Below are 20,301 nucleotides of genomic sequence, written 5' to 3' on the forward strand. Positions count from 1 at the left end.
ACGCTGTGTTTATTTTTATACAGAAGCTCAGGCTGCATAATTAATTAGACGAGCCTCACAACATCAAAGCAGTGAATAAATTGTTGTTCTTATGAAAATCACCCAAATTCCCTCTGCAGTGTTTCCTGTATAACACAGATTCATACCCAGGACTATACACGCTTATTTTTACTCCACTCACTCAATTCACTCAATTCACTTCAAGGCTACTAGCCTTCTGCTCACAGAGTCGCTCCATCACACACCTACACACTCCTCACAAACCCCCACCCACCCACACACACTCCCACACCACCATCCACTCCATCGTCCACTCCATCGCCCTGTTTATACACGGCAAAGCTTAGAAACACATTTTCTATTACAGTTTGTTTCTAAACTGAAAGCAGAAGTATTTCTCAGTGGAGAAGAATATGGATCAAATATTGTATTTAATGGTACCAGTGTGCTGAACCATCATCCCTGCTAAGCCCTGCTAACATATTAATTCTAAAAACTGGGGTGTCGGTCGCTTTTTGCATGAGTTCTTCTTCTTCTGGCCACGTCACACATCTTTACGTACTTACGTCACACGTACAGCCTCTAAAAGAGGATCCGGCTCAGTTTTACTGAACGCGAGCGGCTGGTGGAGCAATGGAGACTTCAGAAGAGGAAACTCAGAGCTCAGTAGCTCCTCCATTCACTCATAGTAAAACCAAAGAAACGAAGGAGTGAAGCTTCTGACTGAGCTCTCTCTCTCTCTCTCTCTCTCTCTCTTAATCTCTCTGTCTGAACATAACCTGGAATCGGATTCATCCTTTCTAAAAGGAGACCGCATCACACCCGCCCGTTTAAAATGATTCTTGATTCTCGGTGCAATTACCCATTCTCACCAGAGAGGCACTAAATCCCCCAAATCCCAAAACTTACGAACATTAGCTTCAATTAGCTTTAGCATTAGCTTTAGCTCCTATTTTCATATTAATCTGTACTTTATTCGTGTTTATTATTATTTTTAACCTTCCATCAACTGTTTTTTTTTTCATATAAATCTGCTTTTTAATATTTTTTATCTATTTTTAATCACTTACTTTTAAACTATTCATTTCAGGTTTATATTGTATGACCTATAATTTGTTCAGATCTTTTGTTTGTTTAAATTTTATTTTTGCTGTTTCGTCATCTATATAAGAGCACTTTGCGATGCATTTCTTATATGCATACCAACAAAACATTTTTTTTTTGCATTTGTGTTATATTGATGGAATTTGGTTATGTTGTTATGTTGCTAAAGTTATATTTTTTGTTATATTTTAATAAATGTTTATATTATTAAGATTTTTTTATATATACGTTTTGTGCCTCTATCTGCACTGTATGTTATGCTATTTACTTTTTTGTCAGGTTTTTTTCTTAATTTTAAATGCAATTTAAAAATGTATTTTAAAGGTGCAATATAAATAAAGTAAGTATATTATTCAAGGACAGTGAATCTATACTCCTATACAAGCTGTACACTGACTATTCTAAGATATATACAAGTTTAGTTTCTATAGTGTTTCCCTATCAATAGATATAATAGAATATTTGCAGAATATGAGTGTGTATTTTACCACACCACACAAAAACATGCATTTCTAACAGTTAACAGACAGAATATATCAGTAAATTCACTCCTTTTATTCTTTACCCTTTGTCTGAGCGATACACTCATCCCTCGCTTTTATGCAGAGAGGATTACCCAATGCAGTGAAAAGCTAAACACTGTGATACACACAGAACACAAGCAGAACCTTGAGCTTCATAATGTAAAACTGAAGCAAATGCACAATATATACCCAATAATTACAATTATTAAACACTCCAACACACAGTTCTACACTTCTCTACTGCTGCTGGAGACTGAAACAAGCGGGAAAACCACTTCAACCCACTCGCCAATCAAGCTTCCAGTGAACCCATCACACATGCATGATAATGCAGAATTATATTCTGGACAACATTAACACATTATAGCAGAAACATAAATACATATGTTTTATAGTTCACTAGTATTTTTTGCACTATAAGTCACACCAGATTATAAGGTGCATTATGTGACACTAGTAAGGAACAAGGGTGTCGCCATGTTTTCCTTCTAATTCAGCAGGTGGGGGAAGCCGTTAAGTAAACAAAACTGTAATTCTTAAAAAAAAAAAACCTTTCTTTTAAAGTTAAACAAGCGCTGGAGGTTAATCTCCTGAGATTTAAACATTGCTAAATGGTTTAATAATATCTAATATATTAACTAATTATTAAGAATTGACAATAGTTAAGACATTTTTAAATATTACTAAATTTAAATGCTTTGTTTGAAATGTTTTAAATCATAATGAATTGAGCCATCAGTTCAAAAACTGATGACTACATATGATTAGTAATGTTTTAACTAATAATGTCTTAATTGATAATTAGTTAAGACATTTTTCCATAAGTACTGTTAATTAATGTACCCTTATTCTAAAATGTTACTGATGTTTGAGTTGGAAATAATCACTACAAAGTACTAATAAATCACTAAAAATGAAAAAAAAAAAAAAACCTTCACTAAATTAAAGAAGCAATGCTAAAAAAAAACTACTTAAAGAGCCACTAAACCCTAAAAATATTTATATATTTTTTTCATTAATAGCTGAAATGTGTTACTTTGAAGTAATAAAACATAACAGTCCTGCTTAAAATGTTAAATACATTTCCTAACCTTAAAAAAAAAAAACGCTTTTATTGTGATAATTTCCGCCTCTGCAGCGCCCTCTCAGGATCAAATGTGCTATAGGCGTCAATGGACAATATGCAAATTAGTCAATCAGCTCTCGGCCCTGCCCCACCTCTAAACCCATACATCACCCAGTGCCCCTTCCAAACTACACCTTCAATTTTTTTTAGCATTTTTCTGAGGGTGAGGGCTGAGGGTGGAGTTTAATGGCCCCTTTAAGCACAATAACTAAGGTTTAATCGCAGGTTTATTAACCCTATTTATTGAATTATAGCGCCATCATGTGGAGTAATGAAGCAGTAACTTTAACTTTTTCCTTATTTGACGGCACATATCGATAATGTATCACAAACGATAGAATATATCGCAATACTAATATTTTATCATACCCCTAATGCTCAGTGTAGCGTCTGACTCTTATTAATTGAAGAAATCTAAAATCCAGTAGAGCAGACCCACCTGTTATCGAGGGAATCCGTAACCCGAATGTGTGTCGCACTAATTTAAGAATCAATAGCTTTTAGCCCGGAGGCTTTAAAAGCATGAGGAATCATCTCACTAAAACCTGTAATAACCTCCTGGACGCCGAGCCCCAGCAGACGGGGGGCTGAGACGCCGCAGTAGGAAACTGGTAATAGTTTCAGAGATGAAAAGACTGACCTACTCATTAAAGACCTGCAATAAAATACGTTTCAGACCAGCTTTCATCCTCTAACATCACTTCCACATGTGAGAGCTCTTCACTTTCAGCTGCATTACCCTTATTACAGGATTTTATTCAGAGAAGTAGAGGAGAAAGATACGCACAAAAACTGAGATGAGTAAAAACACTGCTGGAGATCCTGATACTGATGTGGAACAAAATAATTTAATTTAAGCTTCTAAGATTTAATGTGGAAAAATACTTTACCTCGTTTTACCACACCCTATTTACACTGTGCCTCACTCTACATCCTACTACCTCATTCTATCTTTCCCTGCCTCACTCTACCTCACTTTACCTTGATTTACCTCGCTGTACCTCCCTACCCAACTATTTTATCTGCCTCACACTACCACACTCTACCGCATCATACTCTGCCTATCTCTACCTCACTGTATCCCACTCTACCTCATTCTACCTATAGTCTGCCTCATTCTATCTCACTCATCTTACTCTACCTCATTCTACCTCACTCTACCTCACTGTATCCCACTCTTCCTCATTCTACCTATAGTCTGCCTCATTCTATCTTACTCTACCTCATTCTACCTCACTCTACCTCACTGTATCCCACTCTTCCTTGCTCTACATCACTGTAGCTCATTCTACCTCGCTTTACCTTCAATCTGCCTCATTTTACCTCGCTCTACCACGGCCTATCCTCACTGTGCCTCACTCTACCTCCCGCTAACCTATACTACCTTGCTCTGCCTCAATCTACTATCTTACGCTACCTCACTTTACCTAGCTCTGCCTCAGTTTAACTCACTGTATTCCACTCTACCTCGCTCTATCTTTTTCTGCCTCACTCTACCTTCAGTCTACCTCATTGTACCTCACACTACAACACCCTATTTTGCCTTACTCTACCTCACTGTGCCTCACTCTACCTTGCTCTGCCTCACTCTACCTTACTCTAAGCCATTCTACTCCCCTCTACCTCCCACTATCTTACTCTACCTTGCTCTAACACATGCTATCTCACTTTACCTCCCTCTACCTCCCTCTACCTCACTCTACCTAGGGCTAGAGAAAATGTGTGGAGCCCTATCTTGGTGCCAACTATATATATATATATATATATATATATATATATATATATATATATATATATATGTCAAATGTTAAAGCGTTAACGCGTGTGATTTAGAATCAGTAACGCATTATTTTTTTTTTAACCCCATTAATTACCCCATTAATGAACCCATCTTCTGACGTAATTTGCCCCACCCCCACCCAACACGCAGATTTTTTTTTCCTGGAGTGGTTTTCTTGTTGTAAGAACATGATCTGTTCTCGATCCAAAACAGCTATAAAAAAATCATTTTAATTGAGCTAATCTGCTAATTAGGCGCAGTTTAATTTGGTATATCAGACAGATTATATATTGCTATGAACAAACACTGTCTCTGCTGCTCCATGCTGTTTACACACTGAGCACAGTATGCGCTGCATTCACTGCTCAAATCTGCGCTGCACATGCTATTAAAAACACTGTGTTTAAAAGCGTTCTGTGTTAAAACAGTTTCACACTGCACAGATATACAAATATACACACTGGAACACAGAATCTTCTCACTATATTCACTTTTTATTGCTTCCGCACCATACAGCTCTGACCAATCAGAGGAGACGATGTGCTTGTGTGGTTTATTGGTGCGTTTGCATTTTGGTGAGTTCAGGTTTATACCTGTGTGAAACCAAACCAAACAAAGGGAGAAACTTTTCAAATAAACAAACTCATCAACTGATCCGGACCATAGAAACTTTCACAACTACAGGTATAAAAACACTCTTTTATATATAATTCTTACAAACAAGCTGAGATGTTTATAATAAAGTAAAAAAAAGTATCCTCTTGACAATTTATCATGAATTCTTTATTCCAGCGCACCCACGTTACGGCTTTATCTCCCCTCAAACATACAAGTATATACTAGTATTTTAATTTTAGACACCACTAATATAAATATAATTCCATATATCCTTATGATAAGCAATTTTACTAAAATTTACATTTTTGCTTAAATGCATGGAAGTACTGTAAACACAATGGATAATACTGAGGTCAGAGAAAATAATCATAATAAATAAAACTTGCATAATAAACAGCAGTATGTAAATATGTTATTGTCCCACTCACCCTGAAGTCGATGCCCACTGTAGAGATGAAACTGCCGGCCAGAAAAGCTCCATCTTTAAAACGAACCAGAAGGCAGGTCTTCCCGACCCCCGAGTCGCCCACCAGCATCACCTACAGCAAACACACCAATCAGAGTCACCTTAACAGGTAAACATCTGTTTACATCTGTATCCCACTCTACCTCACTCTATCCTACTCTATCCTACTCTATCTCACTCTACCTCACTCTGTCTTACTCTACCTTCAGTCTGCCTCACTCTACCTCACTCTGTCTTACTCTACCTTCAGTCTGCCTCACTCTACCTCACTCTATCTTACTCTACCTTCAGTCTGCCTCACTCTACCTCACTCTGTCTCACTCTACCTTCAGTCTGCCTCACTCTACCTCACTCTGTCTTACTCTACCTTCAGTCTGCCTCACTCTACCTCACTCTACCTCACTCTATCTCACTCTACCTCACTCTGTCTTACTCTACCTTCAGTCTGCCTCACTCTACCTCACTCTGTCTCACTCTACCTTCAGTCTGCCTCACTCTACCTCACTCTGTCTCACTCTACCTCACTCTGTCTTACTCTACCTTCAGTCTGCCTCACTCTACCTCACTCTATCTTACTCTACCTTCAGTCTGCCTCACTCTACCTCACTCTATCTTACTCTACCTTCAGTCTGCCTAACTCTACCTCACTCTACCTTCAGTCTGCCTCACTCTACCTCACTTTACCTTCATTCTGCCTCACTCTACCTCACTCTATCTTACTCTACCTTCAGTCTGCCTCACTCTACCTCACTTTACCTTCAGTCTGCCTCATTCTACCTCACTATACCTCACTTTACCTTCAGTCTGCCTCATTCTACCACACTATACCTCACTTTACCTTCAGTCTGCCTCATTCTACCTCGCTCTACCTCACTCTACCTTCAGTCTGCCTCATTCTACCTCACTCTACCTTCAGTCTGCCTCATTCTACCTCACTTTATCTTCAGTCTGCCTCATTCTACCTCACTCTACCTTCAGTCTGCCTCATTCTACCTCACTCTACCTTCAGTCTGCCTCATTCTACCTCGCTCTACCTCACTCTGCCTTCAGTCTTTCTCATTCTACCTCACTTTATCTTCAGTCCGCCCCATTCTACCTCTCTCTACCACAGCCTATCCTCACTGTGCCTCACTCTACATCCTACTATCTTACTCTACCTCCCTCTACCTCACTTTACCTAGCTCTGCCTCAGACTAACTTACTGTATCCCACTCTACCTCACCCTACCCCACTCTATGTGTAACTTTGTAACTCACTGTGTAACTTTCTCTGCTTTTTTGCACGTTCTTAGAATTGATTTTTCATTACTTTTCTTTTAACATTTGTTCTTAAACTATTTCCTTAAATTACAATTACTCTTTTACATGTTTATTATTTGACTTATCTTTGTTTGAATCATGTTTTATCCATGCTTCATTCTTATTTTATTCTTTTAATTTCCATTTTTTTTTATTACATGTTTTTGTAATTTGTAACATTGTTAAATGGTTTTGTTTTGTAACTTCTCTTTGTATTTTCTAGTTTGTAAACGTTGCACTTTGAATGACCGTTGTGTATGAAAGGTGCTATATAAATAAACTAGCCTTGCCTTCAACACTCCTTAAAAACAGGATGAATATATTTTAAATAATAAATAATATTCTGTCTCAACTACTAACAATAAAACAATACGTCCACGTTATCAACAAGCGGGCCAAATCTGACATCACTGGACATCTGGCTCTCTTTATTAGCCCTCATTTGGCTCCTGATTTGCATAACTTCATTAAGCCCCTCCCTCAGGCCGCTGTGGAGCAGATGAATGGGTCTCAGCATTAATGGAGAGTTATGAGGGCAGGAGACGAGGCGTCCTGCAGGCCGGGCAGCTGCGCTCTCCTTCAGTCTTCTGATACAGAGAGGTCTGATGTGATTAGTGTTATTGGTTTAGCTGGCAGACGGGAGTATCTGTGCCCGCTCGGTGACCAGGGCAGCGTCCGGAGAGTTACAGTGAATCAGCGAGGGAAGCTAAAGCTGCGCTAAAGCTTCTTTTAGCTCTTTTATATCGCTTTGCAACCCTTCCTTCCTTTTCCTAATCTGTATTTCTGATTTTATGTATATTCATCTTAGTGCTGGGCGATTAAGGCTTCGATTTTTAAAAAAAAAAATCAGATTTTCGATTATTATGTTTTTTTTTTCTCTCCCCTACTAAACGTAAAACTACAGTTGACAAAGAAATGGTTAAAAACTAGTTTTACCTGTAAAAAAACAAAAACAATTCCAGTGTCCGTCAAAACTCACATACTGACAGACACTGGATTATACGTCAGAGAAGAAACTTTGAAGAAGAGATTATTATTGTTTTCCAAAATTAATCACGAATACTTACCAGAAAGCTACGACACTGCAGTTTTAAAAACAGTACAATTTATTTATAGCTAAATATATGTTTTATTCCACCGGGAGTTTACGTCGAAAGTGCTGGAACTTTTTTCTAAATGTTTAAAAAATATGCGCGGGTTAGTCTGTGGGAGGCACCGGTAACCAGGGTAAGACGGATAAACACTTAAATAGAAAACAAAAGGTTTATATTCATAAATTCATTTTAATAGTTCAGAAATCAATATTTGGTGGAATAACCCTGGTTTTTAATCACAGTTTTTTTTCGTGAGTCTTGGCATTATGTTCTCCTCCACCAGTCTTACACACTGCTTTTGGATAACTTTATGCTGCTTTACTCCTGGTGCAAAAAAACATTCAAGCAGTTCAGTTTGGTGGTTTGATGGCTTGTGATCATCCATCTTCCTCTTGATTATATTTCAGAGGTTTTCACTTCCTCAGATTTAAAGAAGTCATTTTCATGCTGATTTCAGGGTGATAATCGCTGATAATTGGCTGATGATAATATTAAAAAAGCTCTACTTCCAACCCAAATTTATGAGCAGAGCCAAACTGTAAAACCACTCAAAACCTCCACTTGAAGCTGTTTTCTCATTACAGCAGCGTATCTGGAGTTATTTCCAGCTCAAAGGCTCAGACCCGCTGTCCCCGTTCGACTGTTTCAAACAGCAGCTTTTTATAGCAGCAGGCAGTTATTTCACTTTTAAGGAACGCATTAATTCATCTCTATAAAACACAGCAGCGCAACAATACAGCAGCTCCACATCGCAGGAGAAGAAGAAGACACTTCAAAGGCACTTCCTCCCCGGAGAGGAAGTGGATCCTCAGCTGGAGGGGCGGGGTTTGGCGGCTCTTTGTGTACACAGACAGTAGGGGCCACACTTTGAAGTGCTGGGGGCCGAGCACTATGGATCTATTTCCCACTTCAGGACCTGTAGCTCAGCTCTTTATATAAAAAAAAAAACAACATCAGTCAGAGATGATAGACTACAGTTCAGCTCGATTTTTACCCTGTAAACACCACACACACACACACACACACACACACACACATCATCAAATCCTCCTATCATATACAGCGCCAGTCAAAACTTTGGACAAAACTTCTCATTCAATTCGATTTTTCTTTTTTCCTACATTGTAAATTATCGTATTTTTCACACTATAAGACACCCTTAAAATACCTTGTCTCCTATATGAGCGATTACTTTATTTATATTTGCCAACATATAACTCAGTGGCGATTGCTCTAAGACTGCAAGGGAAGCTCAGCTTCCCCTAAAATGTAAAAAAATAAGTGATTAAATATATACTGTTGTGTTCACATGTCACTGATTAAATATGCGCGACACCGCGCTGAACTTAGTTCAGAATCAGCTTCTTATCACTGGTAACGCCGCGGCTTTCCTCTCACTCATTCCCGCAGCTTCACAGCGCTGCTTTAAACAGTGCACAGACTTCAATAGAGGAGCAAAGCGCGCGGCCAAACGAGACGAGTGATTGGATAAATGCTGGGCTTTGTCCCGCCCATCGGACGCTCAGCGTCTCTGGGGGTCTATGGAGCAGTGGGCTGGCCTCGGCCGGCCTGGACGCTCAGCTTCTGCATGATGATTGGATGATCTGTCTGAGGCGGAGTCCCTTTTTGATTGACAGCGAAATGAGCGAATCAGCGATCAGGGAGCATTTTCATTCTGTTCTGAGTTGAACCGGAGACTTTCCTAATCCTTATAGCGGCATTTTCTTTATTAAAAACGACTAGCGACAAATCCAGCTTCTATTTCTGGTGCTTTTCTGATTAATTTGGTGTAAAAGGTGGGGAAAAGTAACAGGTATTTCAGCTGTTCTGGTATGATAAAGTGAGCTGGCTGACTGGAAGTGCTGTAACAAATAAAATGTACTGATGGCCATGCCTCTTGATGAAACCATCTCAGGACATAAATGAACAGGGACAAGTAGTAAGTATTGTGTTATCATTAAAAATAATTAAATTAATTTAAATTAATTAAGGGATTATTCAAGGAAATTAAAACTGTCCAAAAAGGAACTAAATTTACCTGCATTTTTTCCTTTACTAACTTTAAAGATTTTGCGTAATGTTTTTTTTACCGATCATTTTATGTTTATTCATGTCATAGCATCTTTTTATGTAATTGTTCAATGTAAAGAATGGGTACCTTTTTGTTGTGTAGTGAAAACTTGAAAATAATGCCTTTTGTTTAAAAAAAAAAAAAACATCTCAGGGAGAGTAGAATTTTTGTATAAATAAAACTACATATGTTAAGATGTAGGCCGAAATTGAGCTTTCCCTCCTTAAAAGACCAGCATCCGCCACTGATACAACTATATGCTTATTTATCCAGTAGTTTGGTATTTATTCCACTGCAATTATCTAACATGTATATATTGTCTGTATACTATACTACTGTATTCCACTGTTTACACTACTCTACACTTTATATACTTAAACTGTATTGCTGCTCCCTGTACATCCATATTGCATTTATGTAAGATACTTCTGTAGATCTAAATATATATTTGTATATTTATATATTTATGCTTATGTATATATACTTATATCTATGCACTTCTATGCATATCTATAACACTATATATTGCACTTCTGGTCGGATGCTAACTGCATTTCATTGGCTCTGTACCTGTGGACTGCACAGTGACAATAAAGTTTAATCTAATCTAATCTAATCTAATCTAATCTAATGTAATTAGGGGTGTGTCATATCGTATTTTACACAATAATATCGCCAACATTTTTGAATATCGCATCATTATCACATCTGGGTACTACTTTTACTTTTTTGCTGTTTTAAACGTGTTAAACAAACCAAAATTCTTTGAAGTTTGAGGCTGGTAACTCTTCCTTTTCCTTTCCTGGGGCGGTCCTGATGAGTGCCAGTTTCACCATCACAATGTTTTTGAGTTTTTTTTTGTTGACAATTGAATTTGAAATTGACTTTCAAAGTCATTTTTTTACTTTTTACTTAGTTGAGTAGTTCTTGCTTCTCATAATCTGGATTAGAACATTACTCAAATATTCACTATTCACTGTATACCTGTAACTCTACCTCTTCACTACTTTACTTTAACTGATGCTCTCAAACCTTTACATTAAGAGACCAGAAATTCAAGTATTTAACTCTTGATGAGTTCAGCACAGCTGTTAACTGAAAGCCTGAATTCCAGGTGATTCTACCAAATGATCTAAGCAAGATGTGCTGCTTTAAACACGGCAGGTAAAGGCTATAAGAAGACCTGAGTCCAGTTTGAATTGTGAGTCATTTCAGCAAACTGTTGTCAACATGCTGACTCAATTCCCCATCACTGCTCCACACTGAGGATTCAATCCTCCATCTGACTGAGCCGTAATGCCTGCAAAACTCTATTCAACACACGCTGGAGCAGGAGGAGACTCAGCGCACTGTACTGGAAATGCAGCATTAATATAAAAAAGTCCTTATTGATTTTGCTATTTATAGGTTTATGTTTGAGAAAAACCAACATTGTTGTTTATTCTATAAACTACAGACAACATTTCTCCCAAATTACAAATATAAATATTTTAGTCATTTAGAGCATTTATTTACAGAAAATGAGAAATGACTGAAATAACAAAAAAGATGCAGAGCTTTCAGACCTCAAATAATGCAAAGAAAACAAGTTCATATTCATAAAGTTTTAAGAGTTCAGAAATAATCAATATTTGGTGGAATAACTCTGGTGGGTGAAATGGCACCATATTTTTTTCTGTCCTGCTGAACTACTAACAGAAACATCTGGCAACCCGTGGCGTGCATTAGCAGCGTTTTAAAGCTGTTAATGTGTTTTAGGCGTCCTCCGGCTCTGTTTACGCAGCCTGACCGCTGCAGGTCGCCCGCCGTCGGCGAGGTGTGTTGACACAGCTGTTGCATGTGTGCCATGATACTGTTTGCGCTCGTGGATCTGGCGGGCAGAGTGTGTGTCGGGGACAATCATGTGGGCACAATACCAAAGCCCTTTATCTAACGCATGCACTCGCGCGTGCCACACGTAACACACACACACACACACACACACACACACACACACAAAATCTGCACACATTAGCTGTGCTTAACAACCCAAACAGCAGCCTATCCGGATACAGACCCATCAGCAATAGACATCACAGGGCAACAAGTGCCTTACAGTGAGTTACAGAGTTACAGTGCAATACTGCAATCAATATTCAGCTTAAACAATAACATGTGATTTAGAATAAGTATGCCTTATTGTTTCATTATTGTATTATTAATAAAGCAATGCGTTGGGGCGCCGAGAGGCGCTGCCACTATGAGCGGGAGGTCGCAGGTTCGAACCCCCACTCATGCAGCTTTGCCATTAAGCTGCCGGCGCTCAGAGGGAGCAAAATTGGCCCTGCTCCCTCTGGGTGGGTAGATGGCGCTCTCTACCCACATCACTGCTAGGGTAATGTCTGCAGCACAGGGCGTCTGTGAGCTGATGTGCTTTCCTCCAAGCGCGCTGGCTGCTCGGCAATGCTGCATCAGCAGCAGCTCGAAAAGAAGCGGTGGCTGACTTCACATGTATCGGAGGAAGCATGTGTTAGTCTTCGCCCTCCTGGTGTGTTGTGGCATTACTAGTGATAGGGGGAGTCCTAATGAGTGGGTTGGGTAATTGGCCGTGTAAATTGGGGATAAAAATGGGAAAAATTAGAAATAAAATTATAAAAAAAAAAAAAATAAAAAAAAAATAAAGCAATGTTACTGTTATTCTGCGTTAATATTATTATTTGTATTATTTGCACGTTTGTCGCTGCGCTTCTTCTCCCGCAATTTTCGAGATATCGACACCGTTCCAACTGCGGATTGTGCGGACACCCCGGCACCCCAGCCAGCGCTCCAGTACTGTGAGTGTATGGAGGAGCTATTGGATAAACCAGCTATCGGTCAAAAGTTTGGACATCCCGCATGGCCAGAGCAACCTAGCGTCCATAGCAACGCCATGTGTTTGCACGTTGCGCAGCAAACACTATATAACACCCGATTTATGCAAATATGTTATTAAGCAAGCACCTAGCAATCACTTTACACCAGAGCAACACCTTAGCAACCACATTAGCAACCACCTAGCAACTGCTTAGCAACATCATAACAACCACCACAGACATCATAGCAACACCTTAGCAACCACCTAGCAACTGCTTAGCAACACCATAGCAACCACCACGGATACATAGCAACTGCTTAGCAACATCATAGCAACCACCATGGATACATAGCAACACCATAGCAACCACCACAGACACCATAGCAACGCCTTAGCAACCACCTAGCAACTCCTTAGCAACCACCTAGCAACTGCTTAGCAACACCAAAGCAACCACCATGGATACCATAGCAACGCCTTAGCAACCACCTAGCAACTCCTTAGCAACCACCTAGCAACTGCTTAGCAACACCAAAGCAACCACCATGGATACCATAGCAACGCCTTAGCTACCACCTAGCAACTCCTTGGCAACCACCTAGCAACTGCTTAGCAACACCAAAGCAACCACCATGGATACCATAGCAACGCCTTTGCAACCACCTAGCAACACCTTAGCAACCACCTAGCAACTCCTTAGCAACCACCTAGCAACTGCTTAGCAACACCAAAGCAACCACCATGGATACCATAGCAACGCCTTAGCAACCACCTAGCAACACCTTAGCAACCACCACAGACACCATAGCAAGCACCTAGCAACATAGCAATGGCCATAGTGAACAGTGGGAGCCATTTTAGCTGTGCAACCATCCTGCGTTTTCTTTCAGGAAATGCACTTTTCTAGTTCAATATATTATTGTTATAGTTTTTACATTTTTAAATTTCTGAAGAAAAAAAAATCATACTGTGATAATATGCATTTTTATTTTAATTGTTTTATTTTATTTGTTTATATTTGCAGTTTATACACAGTACCAGTCAACATTTGTGTGTTTTCTTTCCTTTTATGATTTTTTCTTTTTACATCGTAAATTTTATATTGAAGACTAAAGCTATACAGGAACCCAAATATGATATATATGATACTTAGATATTTTCTATACTTGTCACATCTTGGCCTCGTCTCGTGTCTCTGTGTGTCTTCCCCACGTGACCTGTGCTCCCCTGTGTCCCCTGTCTCAGTACTTTTCCATGTGTGTCTCATTTGTAGCTCCGCCCCTTCCCCAGGTGTTTCCAATTCTAGTGTGTTTGTGTTACTATAAATAGCCCTCCTCTGCCACCTTGTCCTCCGTCGGTCTTTGCACCTTCCCCTGTTGTTTGTCGTACCTCTGTTTCTTGTGTTCATTCCTGCGCTCCTTGGTTTCCTGCTCTGTGTTTATCCCGTCTTGTTTTAGTTCCTTGTTTATCTTGTTTATTCCTGGTTATTGTCTCTGCTTTGTTTAGTTCATAGTCTTGTTTCATTCATTTGTTTTCCTTGTATAGCCTCCCTCTTTGTTTGTAATTGATATTTATCTTGCTTATTCTCGTGCTCCTTAGTTCCCTCCTTAGTGTATATCTTTGTATATCTTTTGTTTATCCTTTGTTATTTTCTAGTTCCCTGTGTTTTCCCTAGTTTATTCCCTTGCCCTGTTTTAGTTTATCCTGCCTAGTTTTATAGTACCTCTTGTTTGTTTATGTTAGTTTTATATCACGTTGGTTTTCTTATTCATTTCATTGTTCTATGTTTACCCGTCTATTTGTTTACTTGTTATTTATTTATTAAATTATTGTTTATTGATTTCACCCTACCTGCACTTGCGTCCGCCTCCTCGTCTCCCTGCCTGGGTCACTTCGTGACAATACTTAAGTATCACATTTCTCTTCGAGGACAGATCTGCACACTCTTGGTATTTTAATCCCAGTGTCTTCATCAGGTAGTTTTCTCAGAATTCTCAGAATTAGAATATAGATATATTACACATAAAGTGATCTATTTTAAGAGTTTATTTCTGCTTTTATTATTGATGATTATGGCTTACAGCCAATGAGAATCCAAAAATCAGTGTCTCAGTAAAATTAGAATATTATATGAGACCAATTGGTACTTTTGGCAGTGTGTCCTGCTGGAAAATGAAATCCGCATCTCCATAAAAGTTGTCAGCAGCAGAGGGAAGCTGTAAGATATGAAGTGCTGTAAGATTTTGTGGGAAAACAAAACTGCACTGACTTTAGACTTGATAATAAAACACAGTGGATCCACACCAGCAGATGACAGACATGTCTCTCCAAACCATCACTGATCATCAGTAAATTTTACATTTCATTTGTAAATAAAGGGAGCAGAGTCTGGAGGAAGAGTGGAGAGACACACAGTCCAAACTGCTCGAGGTCTAGTGTGAAGTTTCCACCAATCAGTGATGGTTTGGACAGCTACTGAATAGGGGTGTGCCATATCGTATCGCTAGTGATATCGCCAAACATTTTGAATATCGTGAACGATATTATACCCTGAAATATGGTGCCATATCACCCACCCCTAATTACCTAATTATCACATCAGGGTTCTACTTTTTTGCTGTTTTTAGAAAAAGAAAAATTCACACTGTTCTAAATACCCATTATATATCTACTAGAGACAGATTTTATCTGTCCAGTTTCATTTATTTTACTTTAATCCTGGATATATGGAGATATTTGGAGTGCAATATTATTAGTATCTTGACATTCTGGATCATTGACTTCTGTTACAAATCTGATAAAATTCTTTTTTTTTAATATCTCAGTTTGCCATATCATATTGCATGCAACAATAAAAAATATTTTTTTTCTAATTCAGCGTTTTGTCATATAGCCAAAAGTATCGTTATCGTGAAAATGCCATGAAATATCGTGATATTATTTTAGAGCCATATCGCCCACCCCTACTACTGACCCTATAGGGACAGAAGGCAGTAAATCTATGCAAAACTACGCAAACTTCATAACTGGACCTCATGAGAGACAATAAAATGTTTGCAATGATTTAAAAAAATCCAAAACATCCAATAAATACAGGATATATGTGCAATATGGCTTCTTTAAAAGAAAAAAGTAGTTCTTACGTGCTTCTCTGATCTGATCTGACTGTTTATTTGGTAAATCCGCAGTTTTACACCAGTGCTCCCTATTTTAGCCCCAGTTTCTCACTGGTATCAGTGATCAGTTTCTCCTGAATGCTCTTTTTACTCTCCTGAATTATTCTCCTGTCAGTGTCGCCCTCAGGCTGCTCATCTACAGCTTTACAGAGCTACTCTCAATACCAAACCTGCATCCATATTAAACCAAACTATAAACAAACAGGAAACCATCAATCCTGCACAGACTGCAATCCATAAGACAATGCACACAATCAGTCAGATCAAATCTTAATCAATTATTAAAAAATCCCAGCTGAAAAATCCCAGCTGAAGGTTTCAGATGGTGAATTTAGCTGGTCTAAGCTGATCATCCTGATAAAGCAGATCTTGATCAGTGTAGAGTCAAATGTTGTATTTGATTTTGGTTCTCTTAATCATGCTGGTCAGCCAATGTGGTCTTTAGGTGGGACAATATATTAGTATTGCGATATATCGCATTGTTTTTGTTTGCAATACATTATTGATATGTGGTGTAAAATATGGGAATTTTATTCAAACATCCCTGTGGCCGAAGAAACAGGTTGGTTTACTGGTCACTATGGTCGACCAGCATGGTCACGTTTGGTTTTACTGGTTATCTAGGTTGGTTGTACAGGTTGTTAAGCTTGGTCAGGTTGATCATGCTGTTTGTAGACCAGCTAACCCATCAAACTCAAACAAAAACTAACCCTATACTGGTCAAACGCTGAGGTGGTCAAGCATTTTGGTCTTGCTGGTTGATCAACATGGTCAAGCTTGGTAATATTGGTTATTTAGCTTGGTAAGGTTAATTAGGCTGTTTGTAGAGCAGATAAAACATCTAAATATGAAACAAAAACAAACCCTATACTGGGTGTACGCTGAGTTGGTCAAAACATGGCCAAGTTTGGCTATAGTTTATTTATTGGTTTTATATATTGGTCATATATATATATATATATATATATATATATATATATATATATATATATATATATATATATATTTAGCTTGGTCAGGTTGACCCTACTGTTTGTAGACCAACTTAACCATAAAACTCAACCAACAAAAAACCCTATAGCTGCTGGCCAAAGGCACAGTTGGTCAAGTTGTTTGTTCTTGTTGGTCATCCTGGTCAACCAACATGGTCAGCATTGGTAAGGTTGATTATGCTGTTTGTAGACCAGACAAGCCATAATACTCAACCAAAAACAAACCCTGGTCAAACACCTAGGTGGTCAAGCCATTTGGTCTTGCTGGTCACAACATGTTCAAGTTTGGCTATAGTTTATTAAGATTGGTTATATATTGTTTTGCTTGGTCAGGCTGATCATGTTGTTTTTAGACCAGCTAAACCATACAACTCAACCAAAAACAAACCCTATAGCTGCTAATCAAAAAATAAACCAGATAAAACATCTAAATATCAAAACAAACCCTATACTGATTAAACGCTGAGTTGGTCAAGCATTTTGGTCTTGCTGGTCACAACATGTTCAAGTTTGGCTACAGTTTATTTTTTGGATGTATATATAGTTTTGCTTGGTCAGGATGATCATACTGTTTGTAGACCAGATAAAACATCTAAATATCAAACAAAACAAACCCTATACTGGTTAAACGCTGAGTTGGTCAAACAGGTTGTTCTTGTTGGTCATCCTGGTCAACCAGCATGGTCAGCATTGGTCAGGTTGATCATGCTGTTTGTAGAACAGCTGGTTGAAACATGTAAACATCAAACTTAACCAAAAACAAACCCTACAAACAAACAACCAGCTTTAACACAGCATCACTAGTTGATTGTATCCAGCCTTTTTTCTTCAGTGTTTATCAGTCGCTCACCTTGAAGGCGATGTCGTAGAACTCGCTGCTGCTGCTGACCGGGGGTCGGCTCGGGTGGACCACTCCGTTGGTCTGGACCCCGGGCACCAGGCTGGTCCTGGCCGGGCGGCTGCTCTCCTTGGCCGGCGTGGCGGTGGACGGGCTGCCGCTGCTCGCTTTACTCTTCGAGCCCTTTTTTCTGGACATCGCGACCCGAAACCGCGGCGGAGAGAAAGTGTTGAACGGAGCGGCGGAGCGGCCGGAACAATAGCGCGCGGTCGGTGCGAGGGTTCGGAGGAGTCCTCCGGTGATCCGGTGATCCGGTTGTGGACAGGTACCGCTCACCTGCACGCCGGTTCTGATGCCATCGAGGAACTTTAGCCACTTTACCCGCTACAGAACCTGCAGAGCTCCTCAGCCTCCCGATACTACTGATACACTGATACACACTGATACACCTGCTGTACCACCCACTGCTCCGCGCGCACCACCACGGGGGGAGGGGGGAGGTGTTTAGATTTCTTAAAATAAATAAAAATAATAATATTTAGTTGATAAATTAAAAAACACACAAAAACAGATTTAACAGAGAACAAATTAGAACCAGGAGATACAGGAATATAGAGTCCCATAGAGTCACAATAGAAAAACAGAAAGAGAGAAAGAGAGAGAGAGAGTGAGAGAGAGAGACATAGAGAGAGAGAGAGAGAGAGAGAGAGAGAGAGAGAGAGAGAGAGAGATGGGGGGGTACTTGTTGAAGTGATTGTGTTTAAAGGGACAGTGTCTTAATTTTTTCCTTGTATTTTATAATTATAAATATTCTTTAAAAAATTGGACACCAATATATATAGAGATAAATAATAGACATAGGTAGAGAGATTGAAAAAGAGAGAGATATAGGAAAAGAGAAGGAGGTAGAGATAGAGGGAGGTAAAGAGTGTAAAACAGAGAGAGATACATAGATGTAGAGATAGAGAGAGGGGATAGAGAGAGAGAATTAAAGAAAGAAATGTAGAATAGAGACAGAACAAAAGAGAGGTAGAGACAGAAAGAGAGAGGTAGAGAGAGGAAAAGAGAATGAGAGAGAGATAGAAGGGGGTAGAGAACGAGATAGAGAGGTAGAGAAATAGAGTAAAATAGAGAGAGATAGAGATAGAGGGAGTAAAAGAAAGAGAGGTAAAATAGAGAGAAAAAGAGAGAAAGGTAGAGACAGAAAGAGAGAGGTAGAGAGATTACAAGAGAGATAAAGAAAGAAGGAGGTAGAAGGAGTAAAAGAGAGAGGTAGAGAGGTAGAGAGAAAAATAGAGAAAGAGAGGGAGTTTTTTAAGAGACAGTGCTGTAATATATTTGTATATCATAAATAATGGTGACAAAAAAGAATCGAGAATAAAACGAGAAACACTAAAATTACACGAGATAAAGGGGGTGAACTTTTGTATGTGGGTGAAATTTCTTTAAAATAATTAATTTAAGCTCTTTTTATGTTTACATAGAAAATATACAAATATTACAAATATTTCATTCATGCATTATTTATTTATTATTTATTAATTATTTAATAGAATGTGTTTTATGAACTTCTAACTGACTTACAGCCTTAAAAACATCGTCATAGAGGAATTGTTATTTCTTACTGCAGGGCTCCTCCTACAGTTAAAAAGGGTATATCACACTTTAAATCACTAATATTACATTACATTACATTACATTACATTTGGCAGACGCTTTTGTCCAAAGCGACTTACAATAATCAAGTACAATGTAAAATAAGTTTAAAGGAAAAACATCTTTGGATAGGGATAAAAGGAGGTCAAAGGGGAATAATAGGATAGAGGAGTGAAGGAGGGGAAGAAGGAAATGAGGTTTGAAGCAGGTAGTTAGTTAGAGGTGTTAGGAGAGTAAGTGCTCTTTGAAGAGCTCTGTCTTCAGGAGTTTATTAAAGATAGTGAGAGATTCTCCTGATCTGGTAGTAGAAGGTAGTTAGTTAGAGGTGTTAGGAGAGTAAGTGCTCTTTGAAGAGCTCTGTCTTCAGGAGTTTATTAAAGATAGTGAGAGATTCTCCTGATCTGGTAGTAGAAGGTAGTTAGTTAGAGGTGTTAGGAGAGTAAGTGCTCTTTGAAGAGCTCTGTCTTCAGGAGTTTATTAAAGATAGGGAGGGACGCTCCTGATCTGGTAGTAGAAGGTAGTTTGTTAGAGGTGTTAGGAGAGTAAGAGCTCTTTGAAGAGCTCTGTCTTCAGGAGTTTATTAAAGATAGTGAGAGACTCTCCTGATCTGGTAGTAGAAGGTAGTTAGTTAGAGGTGTTAGGAGAGTAAGTGCTCTTTGAAGAGCTCTGTCTTCAGGAGTTTATTAAAGATAGCGAGAGATTCTCCTGATCTGGTAGTGGAGGGT

At 38.9% G+C, this 20,301-nt stretch overlaps 1 protein-coding gene across 5 annotated transcripts in view; it reads right to left on the reverse strand.

Moving 5' to 3' along the window:
* Positions 1-18,475, reverse strand: part of LOC103030484 (ras-related protein Rab-26) — a 148,010-nt gene extending 129,535 nt beyond the window's left edge. For 4 of the 5 annotated variants that reach the window (XM_049467655.1, XM_049467654.1, XM_049467656.1 and 1 more), the window contains exons 1-2: positions 17,933-18,475; positions 5,581-5,691 (exon numbers count right to left, since the gene is read on the reverse strand). In XM_049467655.1, coding sequence (XP_049323612.1) covers positions 5,581-5,691; positions 17,933-18,118 — 297 coding nt within the window. In that variant the 5' untranslated portion in view covers positions 18,119-18,475. The remainder of the gene's footprint in view (positions 1-5,580; positions 5,692-17,932) is intronic. The other variant, XM_049467652.1, reaches the window with a different exon arrangement.
* Positions 18,476-20,301: the final 1,826 nt, after the last annotated feature.

This window comes from Astyanax mexicanus, chromosome 19, assembly GCF_023375975.1.
Source record: "Astyanax mexicanus isolate ESR-SI-001 chromosome 19, AstMex3_surface, whole genome shotgun sequence".
Classification (NCBI taxonomy): Eukaryota; Metazoa; Chordata; class Actinopteri; order Characiformes; family Acestrorhamphidae; genus Astyanax; species Astyanax mexicanus.